This window comes from Choristoneura fumiferana, chromosome 11 (genome assembly GCF_025370935.1).
Source record: "Choristoneura fumiferana chromosome 11, NRCan_CFum_1, whole genome shotgun sequence".
Lineage (NCBI taxonomy): Eukaryota > Metazoa > Arthropoda > Insecta > Lepidoptera > Tortricidae > Choristoneura > Choristoneura fumiferana.
The window spans coordinates 11079235-11097679 of record NC_133482.1 but is presented as its reverse complement, the minus strand read 5'-3'; the positions used below and the strand labels follow the sequence as shown (position 1 = coordinate 11097679).

Genomic DNA, 18445 nt, shown 5'->3' with positions numbered 1-18445 from the left:
CTCCTTTATATTGCAGACAAGGTAAGAAATAAGGATGAATTTCACAAAATTCTAATAGGAAGGTGTTCTGGAACAACATGAATCCGCCGGCATAAGTTCATCTCAGCCCATGTACGTAACACTTCAAGGCACAGGTTTCCACACAGAATGAAAGGACTTGGGCGGTAGCTCCCACTTATACCTAAATACCGATCGGCCCTTTCTTTTACTTCCCAGAGTTGGTCTTCCCAGGTACTGCTGGAGGGACGAGGTCCTGAAAGACCTTTTGGCCCTCGGGGTCGAAGGCTGGCAAGAGCTGGCTCAAGATCGCAAAGCGTGGCGTAATCTGGTGTTGAAGATCCACTGTGGGTCTTTGCGTCCTGATAGTAAGTATAAGTTTTTTTTTCTCACGGTGTTTCCCTCCACCGTAAAGCTCGTGGTAAATTTCAAATCTAATCAACATAACATAACATCTCTGAATTATTTAGATTAGGAATTTTATTATTAACTCAGGGACTTTCTACATCCCCTTGCTAAGTATACAGTAATTTTATTATTAACTCAGGGACTTTATACATCCCCTTGCTATATTTAAATAAGGCTGTATATTGTTAAGCTTATTGATTGTAAACTTGTATATTTTTAGTTTAATTTCTAGTCACAGGCTCGCGACGTCAAAGTTCCCAAGACGATCCCATAGACCTTATGGGGAATGGAAGCAATAACCATGTCCTCGGTACCACTCTGCTTTCAGAGCATGATAAGAGTGCGTGTGAGCTAACTTTGGGGGCGGCAGACGTGAGCTTGCTCGGAATCCAAAAGCTTAATGGTTATTTGACCTGAAATGTATATTTCAGTTTTTATTTTATTTTATTTATGATGGTGGAAGCATTCTACACTTCCACTGAACGTAGATATAGTTAGTGTTTAGTTTTGTAATGTTTTTCTTTAATTGTATACTGTAGTTTTTAAGTATTTTATTTGTAATTATTTTATTTTGAAAAAATGACTTTCTGCCAAGTTTCTTGCGGCGCATTCTTCTTGGCAATGATGGTCTTTCCGAAAGCGCTGGTAGTTTAAAAAATTACGTGTAAAAGTGCCCACTGCGGCCTGTTTACTGAACAAATGATTTGAATTTAATTTTGCACATAAATTCCGAAAAACAGAGGATAGGTTACCACTAGGCTGCCACGCTAATATTTAAGCATAAATACTCGTAATCGGGAATATTAGAATAGAACACGTGAAATTTCAACTTAAACAAGTCAATTCCGAACCAAACAGTTAATTAATTAACAATCTATTTTCGGTATATGAATTTCGGTTTCGTTGGATTTCCATGATCTAATTTATTGTCTTATTAAATTTAGTGGAAAGGTTTGTTTTAATTAAATTTACTCGTAAAAGCTCATGTGTAAGTGGGTAAGTAATTAAAATCTTGAGCCCTGGGAACAGGGTTATAAAGAAAGCGTTTGATTTAAACTAACATTTTTTTTCATCACACTTGCACGTACCTACCTAGGTTGCAACCCCCCCATATAAAACCCTTGACCTTAATGTGCTTGTCATGAAACCCGTGGTTGGTAAATGATTCATTACGCGTACTAATTTTCTTGTCATGAAGCCCAAGGTCGGTAAATGAGTCAATGCCCGTACTGATACTGCTGCGCGCGCTGCTGCTGCAGGCCCACCTGCACACGCACGTCAGATGCATGCTACGGGAGGGGGAGGGCAGCGCTATACCTTAATAATTTGGAAGAATTAAATTTTTTATTTTAGAAATATAAAATTTTACTCGCAAATGTAATGAAAAACATTGTATGTCGCACGGGCGGTACTAGAATTACGAACATCGACTCATTAAAGCCCTCAGTCTTCGACTTCGGGCTTGTAATAGACCCTCGTTCGTAATTCCTTATTTACCGCCTTTAAGACACAATATACTATAGCAATCTATTTATAAACACAAGGAGCAAACAAATGAACATGAAAAAAATAACAATTTTTCACTTCTCATGCTCTAAAAGTTGGTTAATATAGCCTTACGAGGCGCGAGTAAAGTGAGTACCTTTAGTCCCTAGGGAGTAAGAGTAATTATTTTTTTAATTCACTTCGAGTGACTTAGATAAACTCAAACAGCCAATACTTTGCTTTGTTTTGGCTTTCACGATTTCTTTCTGTTTCTACCACCGTTTGAAATGGTTATTGCAATAGTGTTCGTACGTGCTTTAGACGATAAGTTTACGGGAATGACCATATTTATTTAAACATTGAAAAATAAAGCATGTATCTCGACACGCAAAGTTGCATTATCTATCAGGTTAACGTATCTGTGGGCATATCATTCTGTTTGTAGCTATGAATAACATGGAGTGTTCTCAATTTCAAGTAGGATTGACAAAGTCCTTATCACCGGAGATGGTCATGCGCACTTTCACCTTTGCTAAAGTATTGACTGGCAACGACGAACGCATAGTCTAGTAGCGATCCTGGATATGAATCGAATAATGATGATTGATGCCCTAGATTTGGACCTCAGTAGGGTTAGAAGGCTTACATAGTAAAATATGAATACCTATCAAACTAAAATAACAAACAAGTTGACTTTGCGAGTTCGTTTCGTCAAATCACTAAAACTGATCTTGAAATAAAAAACCAAGTTGCCTTTGAATTTTGAGAAAATCAGCACAACAGGAAAAATAACTTCAAATAAGAACCTAACACGATTTTCAAAATTATACAGTAAAAACAATAAAAAAAAAAATTGCGAAGAAAGAAGCAAAAATTACACTAATCCTCGACTCGATTTGATCAAATGACTGTTTTTTCTAGACAAATGATAAAATGGATTTGCCATTTTAGCATCCTGCGTGATTTGATCATATCCCTAAGAGATTTGTAACAGATATCTATTTAGGTCATTTTCCTGCGCGCCACATAATATAGATAAAGCTTATGGCATCTCCCTTCATAGGTGCTGCGTTCCGGTAGGGTCGACAAACGATTAAGTTTTCACGTAGGCGTGTGACAATAATCGAAAGTCAACGTTTGACAATTATAAGTGTTGTGTCACATGTCAGCCATTCGCTAGAAAACAACTTTTGATATCATTCGTGGTTGATTTTCATCATCACCATCAAGGGACGGAATTTTCATAGCACAAATCAAAAGTCAAGAGTGATTGACCATTGTGTGTTATCGACTTTTCCAGTTATCGATTCTTCGCATGTTACCGTTCTTAGACATTAGCTGCTTACATTTGACCTCTTTAATAAGCGACTTGCATCTCCTTATTCGTCACGTCACACATGACATTTCACGTAGAGAAAATAATGACGATTCTTTATTACTACGGACAAGATGAAGAAAATATAATTAGTACAGATATATATTACGATTCTGTTATTTTGAATGAAGGATCTACTGACAGTTACACTGTTTAACATTTCTATTTTGGTTTTATATGTAAATTGTAACAAACACACAGTTCTATTTTTTTGGTAGCCTATTTCTCAACGCAGGGCAAAGACCTCCCCCATTACTGATCTAATTTCATTACATATCCTGCTAACTGGTAATTAAACATCGATAGTCGATAGAACACAATGGTCTATCCCTCTAATCTTGACATTTGATGTTTGCTATGACAATTCCGCCCCTTGATCACCATCATCAGCTGGAAGACGTCCATTGCTAAACAAAGGGTTCTCGCCACTTGCATCCATCGGTTGCCCGCAACTCTCAAATACAAGTTTTGTTTTGCTTACTTTTGCTCATTTTTTGTTTCACTTAAATTATGTGTACAGTCGAGTTTATAAACTTGTGAGCAAAAATAGATCAAAAATATCTGAACACGTTTCTATGCCGTTAAGAATAGAATCGAGTTCAGATATTTTTGATCAAATTTTTGCTCACAAATTTATGAACTCGACTGTACCAAATTTCAAGTTAATCCGACCGTTGGAAGTGGATAAAAATTAGCTTGCAAGATTTGAAGCAAACAAATGGGCAATAAAAAAAAAGCTACATTTTATCCTGGGAAGCTGCAGTAAAAATGTAAGTATTGTAGTATTCTTTTTTAATAAAACTGCCTATATCCGGGCTCCCACGCATTCACGATTTTAATCATAGGTACACTCCATTCAGATACTTATCCTGTACTTATTTCTGAACATAATGGCTGTAACTACCACCCGCCAATAAACGCATACAGCTGCGTGCATACTGCAATTGTATTTGATGATTGCAGCTCACATACATTTCAACCAGCAATGACCCACCAAAGAACTTTGTCTTAGTATGATTCATAACTTCCTTCATGATTGGTTATTTGGAGTCTTTTTGTATTTTTTATTTCAACTCCAAATTTGTTACTTTTACGGGTATCCCGTGAAACCATATCGAAAATACAAACTGAGACATGGATGCACAGAAAAACCAGAAAAAGAGACCAGCGCTGGGAATCGAACCCAGGTCCTCAGCAATCCGTGCTGCGTGCTATAACCCCTACACCACCGCTGGACAGGAATTTAGACACGAATTTTTCCTATGCATACATATCTCAGGTTGCTAATTTCTACTACGCTATTTATGCAGCAGCACTAGCGACATCTATGTTTCGCTCTCATCGAGAGACGTCAACATTCTTTCGGAACCAACCGCTCACCCAGACATAAATAGAAATAAGCAACCTGCAACATCTAACATCCATCATTTGCAGGTGGTAGGACCTTGCGCAAGGTCCGCCCGGATTGCTACCACCATCTTGCTCGCTAATCCTGCCGTGAAGCAGCAGTGCTTGCACTGTTGTGTTTCGGCGTGGAGAGTAAGACAGCCGGTGAAATTACTGGCACTTGAGATAGGTACCTGTATAGGTACCATGTTAGGCCCCTAGGTTGGCAACGCATCTGCAATACCCCTGGTGTTGCAGATGTTTATGGGCGGCGGTGATCTCTAACCATCAGGAGACTCACTTGCTCGTTTGCCATCCAGTCGAATAAAAATAAAAATAAACGTCCATATTGATTTCTGAATGATCGCAAGCGTATAGTACTACAAGTGATTTCACATTATACAACCAAATTCATAAATTAGCCCGATTATAGGTACTCATTTAACATTTAGGGGCTGTTTCACCATCCATTGATTAGTGTTAACTGACGGTTAAATGTGATGGAGTCTCTATTTTTTTTGTTCGAATAGACGGAGACGGCATCACATTTGACCGTCAGTCACTAATCAATGGATGGTGCAGCAGCCCCTAAATGTATTGTACATATTTAAATGTTAATGTGTGTTATGTTAGTGTTATGTGTCTTAGAATCTATTTGCATGCCTATGTAATGGTGAATTGTGCTGCTATGTATTTATATTTTTTGTACTATCATCTTCATGTACCTACACCATAATTCTGGCAAATAAATAAATACTATACTATACTATACCGACAAGCAACTATACGGTTAGCATCCAGTTAAGAATCCACGAATCATTACCGAGATCTCATATGATTATTGTATGATACGCAAGTACTGCAATTTCAACTGCAATATAGTTTATTGCAAAATCACGGTAGTTAAGGAATGATATGTGTATTTTACGTGATTGCTGAAGACGTATACCTACTTGTTCAGTTGCTCTTAATAGTTTGTTAAACACACGCAAGCACGGTACTTTAAAGTTTACAGTTCAGACACAGGCACTTGGTTTTTGGCTTTATTACATACTAGCTGTAATGCGACTGCGTCAATAAAGAGTGTAAACAATAAATTTAAAAAATCAAAAAACCCGAGTGCCTTAAAAAATACTAAAAAGAAGAAAACAAATCTAGTGGGCTAGAACTTTGTTAACTAGCTAACTTAAAGTTCAACAGTCGGGACCCATTAGGTAAGAATTTTTGAGCGTCACGATTTAAATGGGTCTGTGAAAATGGTATATTAAAACGATCATAACCTATATATATTTAGAATGGGCTAATTATTAGCTTTTATTTGATACCCCACTCGATAGGTTTGAATAAAAAACACTTTTTGAAAACTTACAATTTTGAGGCAAAAAACCGCCATTTTGATTTTTAAGAATTTCATGTACCTATCCGGTGTCACTCGCTGTACAATGCCCGTACTATCCAAAAAGAAGAGGTCCACTATAGGGTTCATGAAATGAAACTCCATACAGTTTACATTCGTAGCAAAGTATATTGAATAAAAAACAACTACTTCCTTTTATAGGATCTGAGGCAACCAAACGATAGCGCCATCTAATTCGATCCCAGTGACATCTATCCGATATTAAATAAACTAAATATTCCGTGAACATGCCGCCCACCAAGAACAACTGTTCTTAAACAAGCCTCCTTTACAGCAAACGACATTATCATTATAAAAGAACAAACATCTTCTAATAAAGTTCCTTATACAATATGACAATATGATTAACTTCTAATCTGAGACAGGTAATACACAAAGTTTTGACACTGGTCGCTTTATTAAAGAGCCTTTGTAACGCAACGTCACAACTCGCGTAATATTGTCCAACCCTGGATGCTTTTCTACAATCTGGCCTAACAGCCACCTAGCTGGGGGTAAATCCAGTTCTTTAACAAGCACCACATCTCCAATATTTGGTTCAGGAATAACACGCGACCACTTGTACCTTTGCATGTACCGTGTCAAATATTCTTGCGACCAACGCCGCCAAAAGTCTTGTAGCATACGTTGGCAGAATTGCCACCGTCTTAACGAACCAACCGCTGACTGCTCATAGTTACGATCAGGCGCAACTAGCAAGGGTTCCCCTATAATGAAATGGCCTGGAGTTAGAGGCATTGGATCCCCTTGGTCCTGTATGTAACACATTGGTCGTGAATTCAGACAACTTTCAATTTGAGCCAAAACTGTCGTCATCTCCTCAAATGTCAGTGTTGAATTGCCGATGATTCTTTTCAAATGATATTTGCAGGATTTAATGCCAGCTTCCCACAAACCACCAAAATTTGGCGCGTGGGGTGGTATAAAGTGCCACTGGGTGCCGTTCGTGGCTAGCCAATCAGCTATTTCTGGCAAAAACCTTGATCTTTCGTCATTAAATAAGTTTAGCAACTCCTTGGCTGCTCCCACAAAATTACTACCATTGTCACTGTATAAATCGCTACAATGACCGCGACGTGCAACAAACCGCTTAAAAGCTGCTAAAAATCCCTGAGCCGTCAGGTCACTCACGACCTCCAAATGAACTCCACGTGTGGCCATACAAACAAACAAGCATATGTACCCTTTGTATGCCCGATTGCCGCGACCCTTTGAAACCCTTATGTTAATGGGCCCTGCGTAGTCTACACCGCTACGTTGAAATGCTCGACTCATGGTCACTCTCGGCGATGGTAGTTGTCCCATCAACTGATTTTTATTTGCAGTTGCGTATCTTGTGCAAATGACACATTTCCTAATTTGCTGTTTCACTAAGTTTTTTAGCCCTATAATCCAATATTTCGACCGCAGCAAATTAAGCATCAACTGCACTCCCCCGTGTAATGACTTTTTATGTGCATCTCGAATTATGAGTTCCGTTAGGAATGATTGTTTTGGCAATATGATTGGATGCCTTGCGTCGTTGTCAATTTCTGCGAAATGCAACCGCCCACCAACTCGGAGTAAGTCTGAGTCGTCTAGCTGAGGACTCAGTGAAGTGAGTATACTTTTTTTGCTTATATTTTTACCTAGTTTGATATTGCTAATTTCCTCTCTAAACGCTTCTCCTTGACATTTTCTAATCATAATCACTAACGCATCTTCTATTTCTTCTTTCAGGAGGTAAGTATGGTTTTGTCTTTTCAGGATTCTTCTACAATAAGCTGCAACTCTCAGCAACTTCGTGAGCGACGAAAACTTCGACCAGACGTCCTCGTCACTCGACTGATCCTCAACTACGTCAGCCAGGTGAGTTTTAATTGATCTGGTTTCCAAATTGGTGTCTAATGGCTTTGTGAAACTCTTGTAACAAATTACTTTATCTTGTAGCCATGATGGTCCTCTTACCCATAAATCATAGGTCACAAATTCTGAAGGCTTAATCCCCCGTGAAGCACAATCCGCAGGGTTGTGTTCTGACCGTACGTGTGACCACTGACTACGACAAGTCACTGATAGAATCTCCGAGACTCTGTTTCCAACGAATGTCTTCCATCGACTAGGATGGCTGCTCAACCATGCCAGCACTACTTCAGAGTCGGTCCAAGCATGTAAGTTTGATTTTGGTACCTTCAATACTTTTGACACTTCGTCGAGTAGTTTTGCCAGCAGAACTGCACCAGATAATTCCAATCGAGGAATTGATATTTGTTTAATCGGCGCTACTCGCGTTTTGGCTGTGATCAAACTAACATGTACCTTTCCCTCAGCGTCTATCACTCGAATGTATACGACTGCCGCATAAGCTGAATTTGACGCATCGCAGAAGCCATGCAGTTCCACTAACGTTGCGTCAGAGCTACACCACACCCAACGTTTCAATCTAAATTTGGTAAGTTCTGATAGGTTTTCACGATATTCGGTCCATTCTTCAAGCAACGGTGGAGGTAACTCATCATCCCAATCAATGCCTGCCAACCATAGCTTCTGTATGAATATTTTTGCTTTGATTATGCTCGGTGCTATCCACCCTTGTGGATCGTACAGCTTGGATATATCCGAAATAACTTTCCTTTTTGTTACAGGTCCGGTCGTCGGTGGCAGCTGAACTGCATATACAAATTCATCGAGGCTTCTACTCCAGGTAAGTCCCAATATTTTATTTACTGACTCTTGCTTGACCTCTATCCTTTTATCCTCCTCCTTTCTTGAATTTGCATCCCGTATTTGTTCCAATAACGCTTGACTATTGCTTGCCCACTTTTGCAATTCAAATCCACCTCTTCTTAATAACTCTGTCATTTGTTTGTAAATTTCAACTGCTTCTTCTTCTTTCTCACATCCAGACATTAGGTCATCCATATAAAACTCATTCTTGACCCTTTCAGCAGCCAAAGGAAAGTCCTTTCCTTCGTCCTTTGCTACCTGAATCAAGCTTTTGACTGCCAGATATGGAGCTGCTGATGTTCCAAAAGTTACTCTGAGTAACTTGTATTCTTTTATCTCTTGGTCTGGATTGTCACGCCATAGAATGCGCTGATACTCTGAGTCTTCATCATTCACCTTTATTTGACGGTACATTTTAACTATGTCCGCTATAAAACAAATAGGATATGTTCGCCAACGCATTATTATATGACGCAACTCTGGTTGCAGAGTTGGTCCCACCATTAAATCGTCATTCAATGACACGCCATTCGTACCCTTGCACGAAGCATCAAACACAATCCTTACTTTAGTAGTCTCTTTATCTTCTCGTATTACAGCATGGTGTGGTAAATACGTATACTTCGTTGCTTGTTCACCTTCGCTGTGATTTATTTGTATCATATGATCCAGATTTAGGTACTCATCTAACACTTCTTTGTATCTTTGTTTCAGGTGCTGATCCCGCTCCAGCTTCCGTTCCAGAAAGCTAAACCTCTTCGTTGCGATTTTCTTTGAATGGCCATCCGCACAGGCTGGATTTTGATCCCTAAACGGGAGCCTTACAATATATCGCCCATGATCGTCCCGCGTGGTTGTGGATTCATAGAAGTCTTCACATCTTTGCTCTTCGACTGACAGAATTTTTTCTTTGTTGCAGGGTTCGGCTTCTATTTCCCAGAAAGATCTAAGTAGCTGATCTACTTGAGTATGCATGTTTACGACGTTACAGGATATATCTTCATTTGACCTTAGTTGCCCACTTAATATCCATCCCAGGGTGGTGTTTTGTGCTACTAGGGACCCTGAGGGACATTTGATTATTCCATTTTCTATAATGGTGCTGTAGACCTCCGCCCCCAATAAGATGTCTATCTTATTAGAAGTATGGTATTCCGGATCTGCCAGTTTAAGCTGTTCCAGCTCCGGCCATGATGTGATTGATGCTACAGCCGATGGTAAGTATGAAGTAAGTTTGTCAAGAACGTACGCTGAAACTCGCAACACGCAGCCAGGATTGAGGCGTGAAGTGATTAAAACTTCTACCATGGACCTTGTGATAAGGTTCTGTTCACCACCCAATCCTGATATAACTCCCTTGGCCGCTGTTGTTTTTAGTCCAAGCAACTGAACTGAAGCTCTTGTGATAAATGATGCTTGAGACCCTTGATCAATGAGAGCTCTTAAGAGCTGATATTCTCCCTTATTTTGTGACTCAGCTTTAACTAACGCTGTGGCTAGCAGCACCTGATGTGCTACTCCTTTCACAAAATGATTATTGATGCTCGTGGCCGTTGATGGCCCCGCCTCCTGGTTTGATACTTTGCACACATGCCCTGCTAGTGGTGTTCCGTGATTCTCAACTGATGGATGTGAACCTGTTGGATCAGCTGAGTGTGTTTCCCCTTTTGGATGCAATAGTGAGTGGTGTCTTCCTCTGCAAATTTGGCAAGATGTAGTGTTTTTGCAATATTTCACCGAGTGGTTATTTCCTAGACAGTTAAAACATAGTCCGTGAGTCTGGACAAAATTACGCTTGCTGTTGAGATCACTGTTTATAAAATCCTTACAACTTCTAATATTATGATCCCGTTTACAATATGCACAAGACACTTGACTGACATGTAGCATGTGAATTGGATTAGGTTTGGGATTGCTATTTTTGTGAAAATTTGGAATAAAGGTTCGCTGTTTTTGTACGTAAGATGCACCTGATTTTGGATCCAGAAATTCTAAGGAATGAAACCTTGTCTCCAAGAAATCCGTAAATTGCTTCATTGAAGGCAATCGATCGGAAAGAGCTACCCATGCGCTAACCTTGGCTTCCCACTGCTTCCTACTTTCAGGATCCAACCTCTGGCTTACAATGTAAATGACAATCACGCTCCACGACTCAGTGTCAATTCCTAAATTTAACAAAGCGTTCATAGTTTCTGTGGTTACATCTAACAATTCCTTAATTGCACTGGAGGACTCTGATGTAATATTTCTTTGGTTGAAAAAACGATTCAATATGCAATTTACTAAATACTGTTTATTGTTGTATCGGTTTTTCAACAAAGTCCAACATTGCTGGTAACTGCTGTTAGTAATAGGAATATGACGCAGTAGTTGCTCCGCTTCGCCTCTGAGGTGTCCCTTAAGATAGTGCATCTTTTGCACATCATCTATGTCTGCGTTATCGTGAATAAGAGACACAAACAGGTCCCTGAAACTAATCCATTCCGAATATTGCCCCGAAAACACAGGGATGGTGATCTTTGGCAGTCTAACTTGCATAGTTTTACTCGTTGATGACGATGATTGAGGTGAACTTTCGCTTGATGGCAGTGGTGTTAAAGTACTTAATGTCGTTTTAAGTTCGCATTTGTAATCGAGGTAACACTCGTCAGTTGCGTCGTAAATCGCCTGGGTGACATACACAGATTTTTCCAACTCAGTCTGTGAAGATTCTGCAACTAACTTTTCATGCATCGACGAAAACTGCTGCCATAACTTTTCTAAAGCCTCTAAACGCGCATCAACATACGGTACAGTAATACGATCCTTCGGTGATTTCTTATAGTTGACATAAGCCTTGTTAATACGACTAGAAACATCCAACTGAACATTAATCTTTGCCTCCATTGTTGATGATTATTCTCGCCAAATTAAAATCCAAAGTGAAATTGAAACACCGCCGCAAAATTTCTAAGTCCCGTTAAAATTCGTAAAATTTTACAAGTGTTTTATTTTTTTAAATTTCTAACCGAAAACGGGCATGGATTCCCCGTCTCATCAAATTTTCTTAAATTATTCTAAGTCTACTTCTAGTTCTAACACTTGCAAAATCTTAACCATTTTTCTAAAGTTCCAATTATTTTCTAAGTTAATATTTGACAATTATGTTGTAAACAAATCAAAGTCAATTGATAGCTGTCAGTTATGAATCATGCAAGCTTGACTGATGACACTTCACAAATAAACCATAGAGTACTCACAGTTTTTTCTTCTAAGATTTAAAACACTGCACTATACGTCACTTGTGCGCCGCTCAGCCTCAGGTTGATTATGATGACGTCCGATGACAGGGCACGATGATATCCTCTCTCGCTCGCACTCGTTGCTCCTGTGTGACGAAGACGTATCCTCGACGACAATCCGTCGCCCCTTGATACCGTAGGCCAGCAGTTGGACACAGTAAATCTTGCCGTATATCCGGTTCGAAGGACCATGTACAATGCCCGTACAATCCAAAAAGAAGAGGTCCACTATAGGGTTCATGTAATGAAACTCCATACAGTTTACATTCGTAGCAAAGTATATTGAACAAAAAACAACTACTTCCTTTTATAGGATCTGAGGCAACCAAACGATAGCGCCATCTAATTCGATCCCAGTGACATCTATCGGATATTAAATAAACTAAATATTCCGTGAACACTCGCGTCATTAAGAAGAATCCAATGACGTATCATTTATCAAAATCAGTTTAGCCGTTGAGTAGTTACGAGAAGACACTCCTTCTTCGCAGTCGGGTAAAAAGTGTTAAATTCATACAAAAGTCAACATGTATTAGTAGATTTCAGAAAAGTTAAAAATGCCCCGCATCCATAAAATCTTACACACACACAAACATCACGCCTGTATTCCCAAATGGGGTAGGCAGAGCACACGAAACGTTACCGCTTCGGAGCCACTTTTAGCAATTTTTGGCTTTAAGTTTGACAAAAAAGGTACAATAATCTGTCGCCTACGGTATACCTTAACCTATATCCTCAGTCGACTCTTACGACATCCACGGAAGAAATGGAGAGGTGTAAAATCTTAATACTCAATAATTTGCTTATTGGACAGGTACTGAAAAAATATTTTCTACGATTTTGTGTTTATATTATACATTTTTTGTACTGATTTGTGGTGTGCAATAAAAAAAAAATTATAACTTTATTTCATAACAATTTTACAATTAGTTACATGATATTTCTAGCTAATCTTTATTTTTAAAGATTTTAGTTGGTAGGCTATGAGTTGCCCTTAATAAGTAAATTCTTAATTATGTTTTTTATGTTCTTAGGGTTGCTAGTTATTTTATCAATTGTAGCCCTGGGAAAATCATTTAGTATTTGAGGAAGGATGTAGGACCAGATCCTTTTGCCATAAATGTTTTGACATTTTGGAAAAGAAATAAAGAATATTTGCATTGTATTGTTACTACTGAAGTCAAGTCCGAAAACTTGGTAAATCTTAGATTTCGCAAGGATTTCATTTCTGTAAAATGAACGCCTTTAATAATTAGCAACTTACTATCCTTTAGAGATTATAACGTACAATGAGTCAAGTTTAAGCGATTAAAACTTAATGATACGGCATAAAAAATTCCATTGATCATCGGTTTAATAGAAGTATAAGTAGGTATATACAGTTTAGGGTTTGTATTCAAATATTTCCGAGGTGCCGTTAAATATATCGTTGACGCAAATTGCTGACAGAAAGTAATTTGAAATGAATTGCTCTCGGTTTATAAATGATTGTATGCAAATACTCAACGCACCAGTTGATCACAACCCACGCAGCCACGCTAACCTATTCGTTTGATTAATTCATCTTAACCTTTACCAAAATTACCTCATGAAGGTCATACATTATATACAGCGTGTATTTTTGATACTAGCTCAAACTGTAACTAGACGAAGATTTAAGTGCTGTGAATTAACTACCGGAGCGTAATTAATTATTGAAATATTTTCGAGAAGCAATGTAATCCGTATAATAATTTGATACGAGAGAGAAGCGTTCTGTGACAGCTGTCACGTCAACAAGTGCGACGTTTTGAACAAAAACAAAGTAGTATCACGTAGTGATACATTGCGTGCTAATTATTTTTATAAGGAAAATAATGACCAACCAGGCAGGTTTCTAAACGGAAATAATAAATTTCTTGATCGTAATATGTTTTGTAATATGTTTGTCCTCGTACCTATTTCTGCGAAAACTAAACATCGCTTGGAAATAACTATCTAGGTGAATATATGAATGAAAATTATGTTTGACAGCAGGTATATCTAAGTATACACGTGGATACGTGCGTAATAAATCAGTACCTAAGTCACAGACTAATAGTACTATCGTAAGTACAGTCACCAGCACCAATATCTGACACAACAAGCGTGCATAAATATCTGATACGCGTCTATTTCTAGGGCCGGAAGGACGTGTCAGATATTTTTGCACGCTCCGCTGTCGCAGATATTAATGCTGGCGACTGTACACAAAGTTTAAAAAAAGTTTTAAAAAAGACAAAATACAAAATGGTCATTTGTATAACTGAAGTACCTAATTTGCTCAGAAATTTACAATTTTACGTGACAGTCCTATCCTACCTCTACTTAATTAGTATAAGGGGCCTTTTTAACCATCCATTGATTAGCGTTAACCGACGGTTAAATTTGATGCCGTCTCTATTCGAACAAAACAAATAGAGACGGCATCACACCTAACCGCCAGTTAACACTAATCAATGGATGGTGAAACAGCCCCTAAATGTGGACGTTTGTGAAGATGTTTCGATGTTTGGAGATTTGGATGTTTGTTACTCAATCACATCTAAACCGCTGAACCGATTTAGATGAAATTCGGTATACAAATAGTTTGAGTCCCGGGGAAGGATATAGGATAGTTTTATCCCGGAAAATTGTATAGTTCCGTTGGGATAGCGATAAACAAATACTACGCGGACGTAGTCGCAAGCAACAGCTATAGAATAAATCTAACCTTACCTAATTGTAAACCATAGTAGATTATCTAATATTATTCAAATTCCAGTTGTTAAAATACGATCTGGTAAATACGTAAATATATGATTTGACTAAACAGCGTTAACCGAAGGAAAAGCAATTTTTCAACGATACAAATGATTAAATAGCAAACGTACGACAAGCTCTCCACTCAATCATTCATTTTCATCCTCAATTTTTCATTCTTTTGAATCTCTTCAGGAAATAATTCTTCGCGTTTGTTTATATAGGTAATGAATTCTTTCGATTGAGTTCGTCGTTCATCATCATCCCAGCCTATATACGTCCCACTGCTGGGCACAGGCCTCCTCTCAGAACAAGAGGGCTTGGGCCATAGTTCCCACGCGGGCCCATTGCGGATTGGAAACTTCACACACACCATTGAATTGCTTCTAAGATTTGTGCAGGTTTCCTCACGATGTTTTCCTTCACCGCAAAGCTCGTGGTAAATTTCAAATGTAATACTGCACATGAATTTCGAAAAACTCAGAGGTGCGAGCCGGGGTTTGAACCCACGACCCTCAGCTTGAGAGGCGATAGGTCAAACCACTATGCCACCACGGCACTAAATATTTCAGGATTTATTTTAGGGCCATCGTGTAGTAGAACGCTTTAGGTTAGGTAAGATAAGTTTTATATTTTTTTGAAATATTTACTGTTTTAGAAATATTAAACAGTTGCGAAATGAAAAGTTGCGACATGAATCAGGTTGCCAAACGTTAGTTGCGAAACTTAGTGAACCAGTTATTTTATATATTTTACACTAGTTTCCTATCTGTTCAGGTAATTGGGAGCCTAATACTTTTAAATCTGCATAGAATTACTATTCAATTATAGACAGCTAGAGTGAGGACGGGCGTGAAAACTGTTTAAGAATCATTTCCATAATTTCCACATCCATATAAACTCCATCATACAATCATACATATCGATCTGAATCTTAACCTTTATCGCAATAATTCGTAAGATTTCCTTTGATACCGTGATAAAATTACAGAGAAGAATATTTCATCGATAATATTCTATATCACCCATGTAGCATCTAGGACAGGAGATGTTAAGTCACGCCTCCCTCGTTGCAATAAAATATGATACGCAACGCCCACATTACTGTTGCTTACTAGGCTGGATGGGTGCGTCACATGATATTATAATTAAAATAGTAACATTTAACCCCCCTCTCTAACCTAACCTATAACCTACCCATTGCATTTAACCTGGTAACTTCCTCTTTTAATTCTTTTGGCAATTTATATTGTTTTAAGCACATGAAATTGATTTGTGTTTGGTTTAAATGTTCATAAATACTTGAAGTTGCTAACTTATCTTCTGGCAAGAAAACATGTGAATATTTGAGCATGCACATGCTATGTACTCGTATTGATACTTATTCTTCCGAATTGAAATGTTGTAATTTTAGAATAGTTAATAATTTTGCCTCAATTAATAAAATTATTTGGTGAAATGGCGAGAATTTTTCACAAAGGCCTTTTGCCAACAAATGGTCACAACACCGATGCAACATGCTTCGCTAGATCGTAAGTGAGCGAGGCAATCAAAGAGTATATAATCACTACGTTTTAAGAGTCGGAACTCTCATACAAAAACAATACCACGATTGTAGTATGAATTCAGTGTCTTTTTGGTGCCAATATCAAGAAACGAACTGCACAGACTAAACAGGGCCGAAAAAGTCACATTGACAAGTAGTGTTGTTAGGAACAGTCGATATTATCGATATTGTAACAGCATAGTGTTGTGCTTTTTTATCGATATATTGTCAAAAAACGGCACGTAGTGGTGTGCTTTTTATTAATTAAATGATCGAATTAAAGAAAAAAAAAGTTGTTTTTCTTAATAATAATTTATTTTCATGTCATGGATCTGTTTTTCTTTACATAGGTAAAAACACAAGTATTGTATTGTAGTATTGTATTGTCCGTTTTGCACTGCACAGCACTTGTGGAAGGCTGTGCATGTAAATATTCCACACTGGGCAACTCCAAAGCTGAACCTGAAACAAAGTTAAATTTAGCCAGTAGCTTACACTAACTAATGCAAGATAAAATAAAATTGGTACGCACAATCCAATTTTTGTCATATTGCAGGTCAATGACCTATGTTTACCTAGACAACTTTCTTACAATTTCTTGCCTTATTGTCAAATATGTCTTTACTTGTCAAATGAATGAAATGAAATGAAGGTGATCTTGGAGTTAGTTGACAATACATAATTTTGTATACCTCTGATAAACAATCTACTTGCCATGCCAAATGTAATGAAATTAATTCTGTAGTTTTTACCCGATTCTGGTGAAGCCCAAAAGGAGGATTATATTTTGACCTGTATGTATGCATATCCATTTCTATCTCCTCTAACTACTAAGCAGCTCAACCTATTTTTAACCCCTAACGCAAAAAGAGGAGTGTTATTACATGAAGTGTACCATAAACACAGACAATACAGAAAAAATGATCAAGTGCGAGTTGGACTCGTACATGAAAGGTTCCGTAAACAGTTCAATAAAAGTTTTTCTGAAAATTCTTCTAATATAAGTATTTTTTTTGCTGACTGTACTATATGCCCCTGGTTACTAAAGTACTTGTCAAGACGACAAACGAGTCCAAACTCGATGCAGTTGTGTTGTTTATCACAGTGTTCCTATGGTCACCCGCTAGCTTTATCATCAGATCAACTCTAAAATTCTAAATTATGCTATAAGGTATAGATTTTTATCAGTGATAGCTTACCTGTTGTATTGTCAGTTTTACACTGCGCACCACTTGTAGAAGGCTGTGCATGTAAATATTCCACACTGGGCAACTCCAAAGCTGAACCTGAAACAAAGTTTAATTTAGCCAGAAGCTTCCACTAACTTATACAGGTGAAATATAATTAGTGTGTATAGCCAATTTTTCTGTCTATTACTAATGCTCTGACCGGCAACTATACTATACACTCAAAATACCTAGCATTATTATTGATGATGAAGCAAATTAATTTATAACATATATTGTATGTAAAAAAAATATGTGCATGTGTATTGATGGTATTTATTAGGGTTATGGTTTATGGGGGCGACTGAAAAACAGCGCCTGTTAGCCAAGGGACTTTGTTCTGCAAGGTGCAGGCATAAGCTGAGTCGCTTTCCCTTTTGATAGTTTGATTGTACTTATTATTTGTTATGTACCTATGTAGAATTTGTAAACAAACTATTAAATCAATATCTTTTATTATTTTATTATTATTATTATAAGATGCAGTAAGTCAAGTTGCAAAGAGATAAATTGAAAATAAAATAAAGTGTTTACCTTGGCTGTTCTTGCCATCTTTAGGGGAAACCCTTCAACAATTTCTTCAGAAAGAGGTGGCATGGGAAGTCCCAATTTTGGTATGGCTTTCTTCTTCAGCCGGGTTTTCGATTTTGTGAAATCTCGTTGCCAACTACTTTCACCCACTGCTTACAACTGAAATAAAATTTAATTGTCGTGATACTATATAATACGAATTGACGTCGGCCAGCCAAATATAACCTCAACACCTATTATCAGATTTATCAGTAACTTTACTTACACATGTTCACTTAGAGGAAATCTAGCAAAGAACATTTTGTTTTCACAATGTTTTTCTTGAAT

General features: G+C 37.9%; 1 protein-coding gene across 1 annotated transcript; it reads right to left on the bottom strand.

Moving 5' to 3' along the window:
* Positions 1–6419: 6419 nt before the first annotated feature.
* Positions 6420–11660, bottom strand: LOC141433001 (uncharacterized). Its single transcript, XM_074094840.1, has 2 exons — positions 11102–11660; positions 6420–10411 (listed from the first exon to the last, which is right to left on the bottom strand). The coding sequence occupies exons 1-2, from the start codon at positions 11658–11660 to the stop codon at positions 6420–6422; spliced, it is 4551 nt and encodes a 1516-aa protein (XP_073950941.1).
* Between the last annotated feature and the right edge of the window lie 6785 nt (positions 11661–18445).

Excerpts from the sequence above, each read along its gene's own strand:
- LOC141433001 (XM_074094840.1), bottom strand. The coding sequence starts at position 11,660 with ATGGAGGCAAAGATTAATGTTCAGTTGGATGTTTCTAGTCGTATTAAC. Across the intron at positions 10,412-11,101 it reads TAACAGCAGTTACCAGCAAT|GTTCACATCCATCAGTTGAG; the intron begins GTTGGACTTTGT and ends CTGATCCAACAG.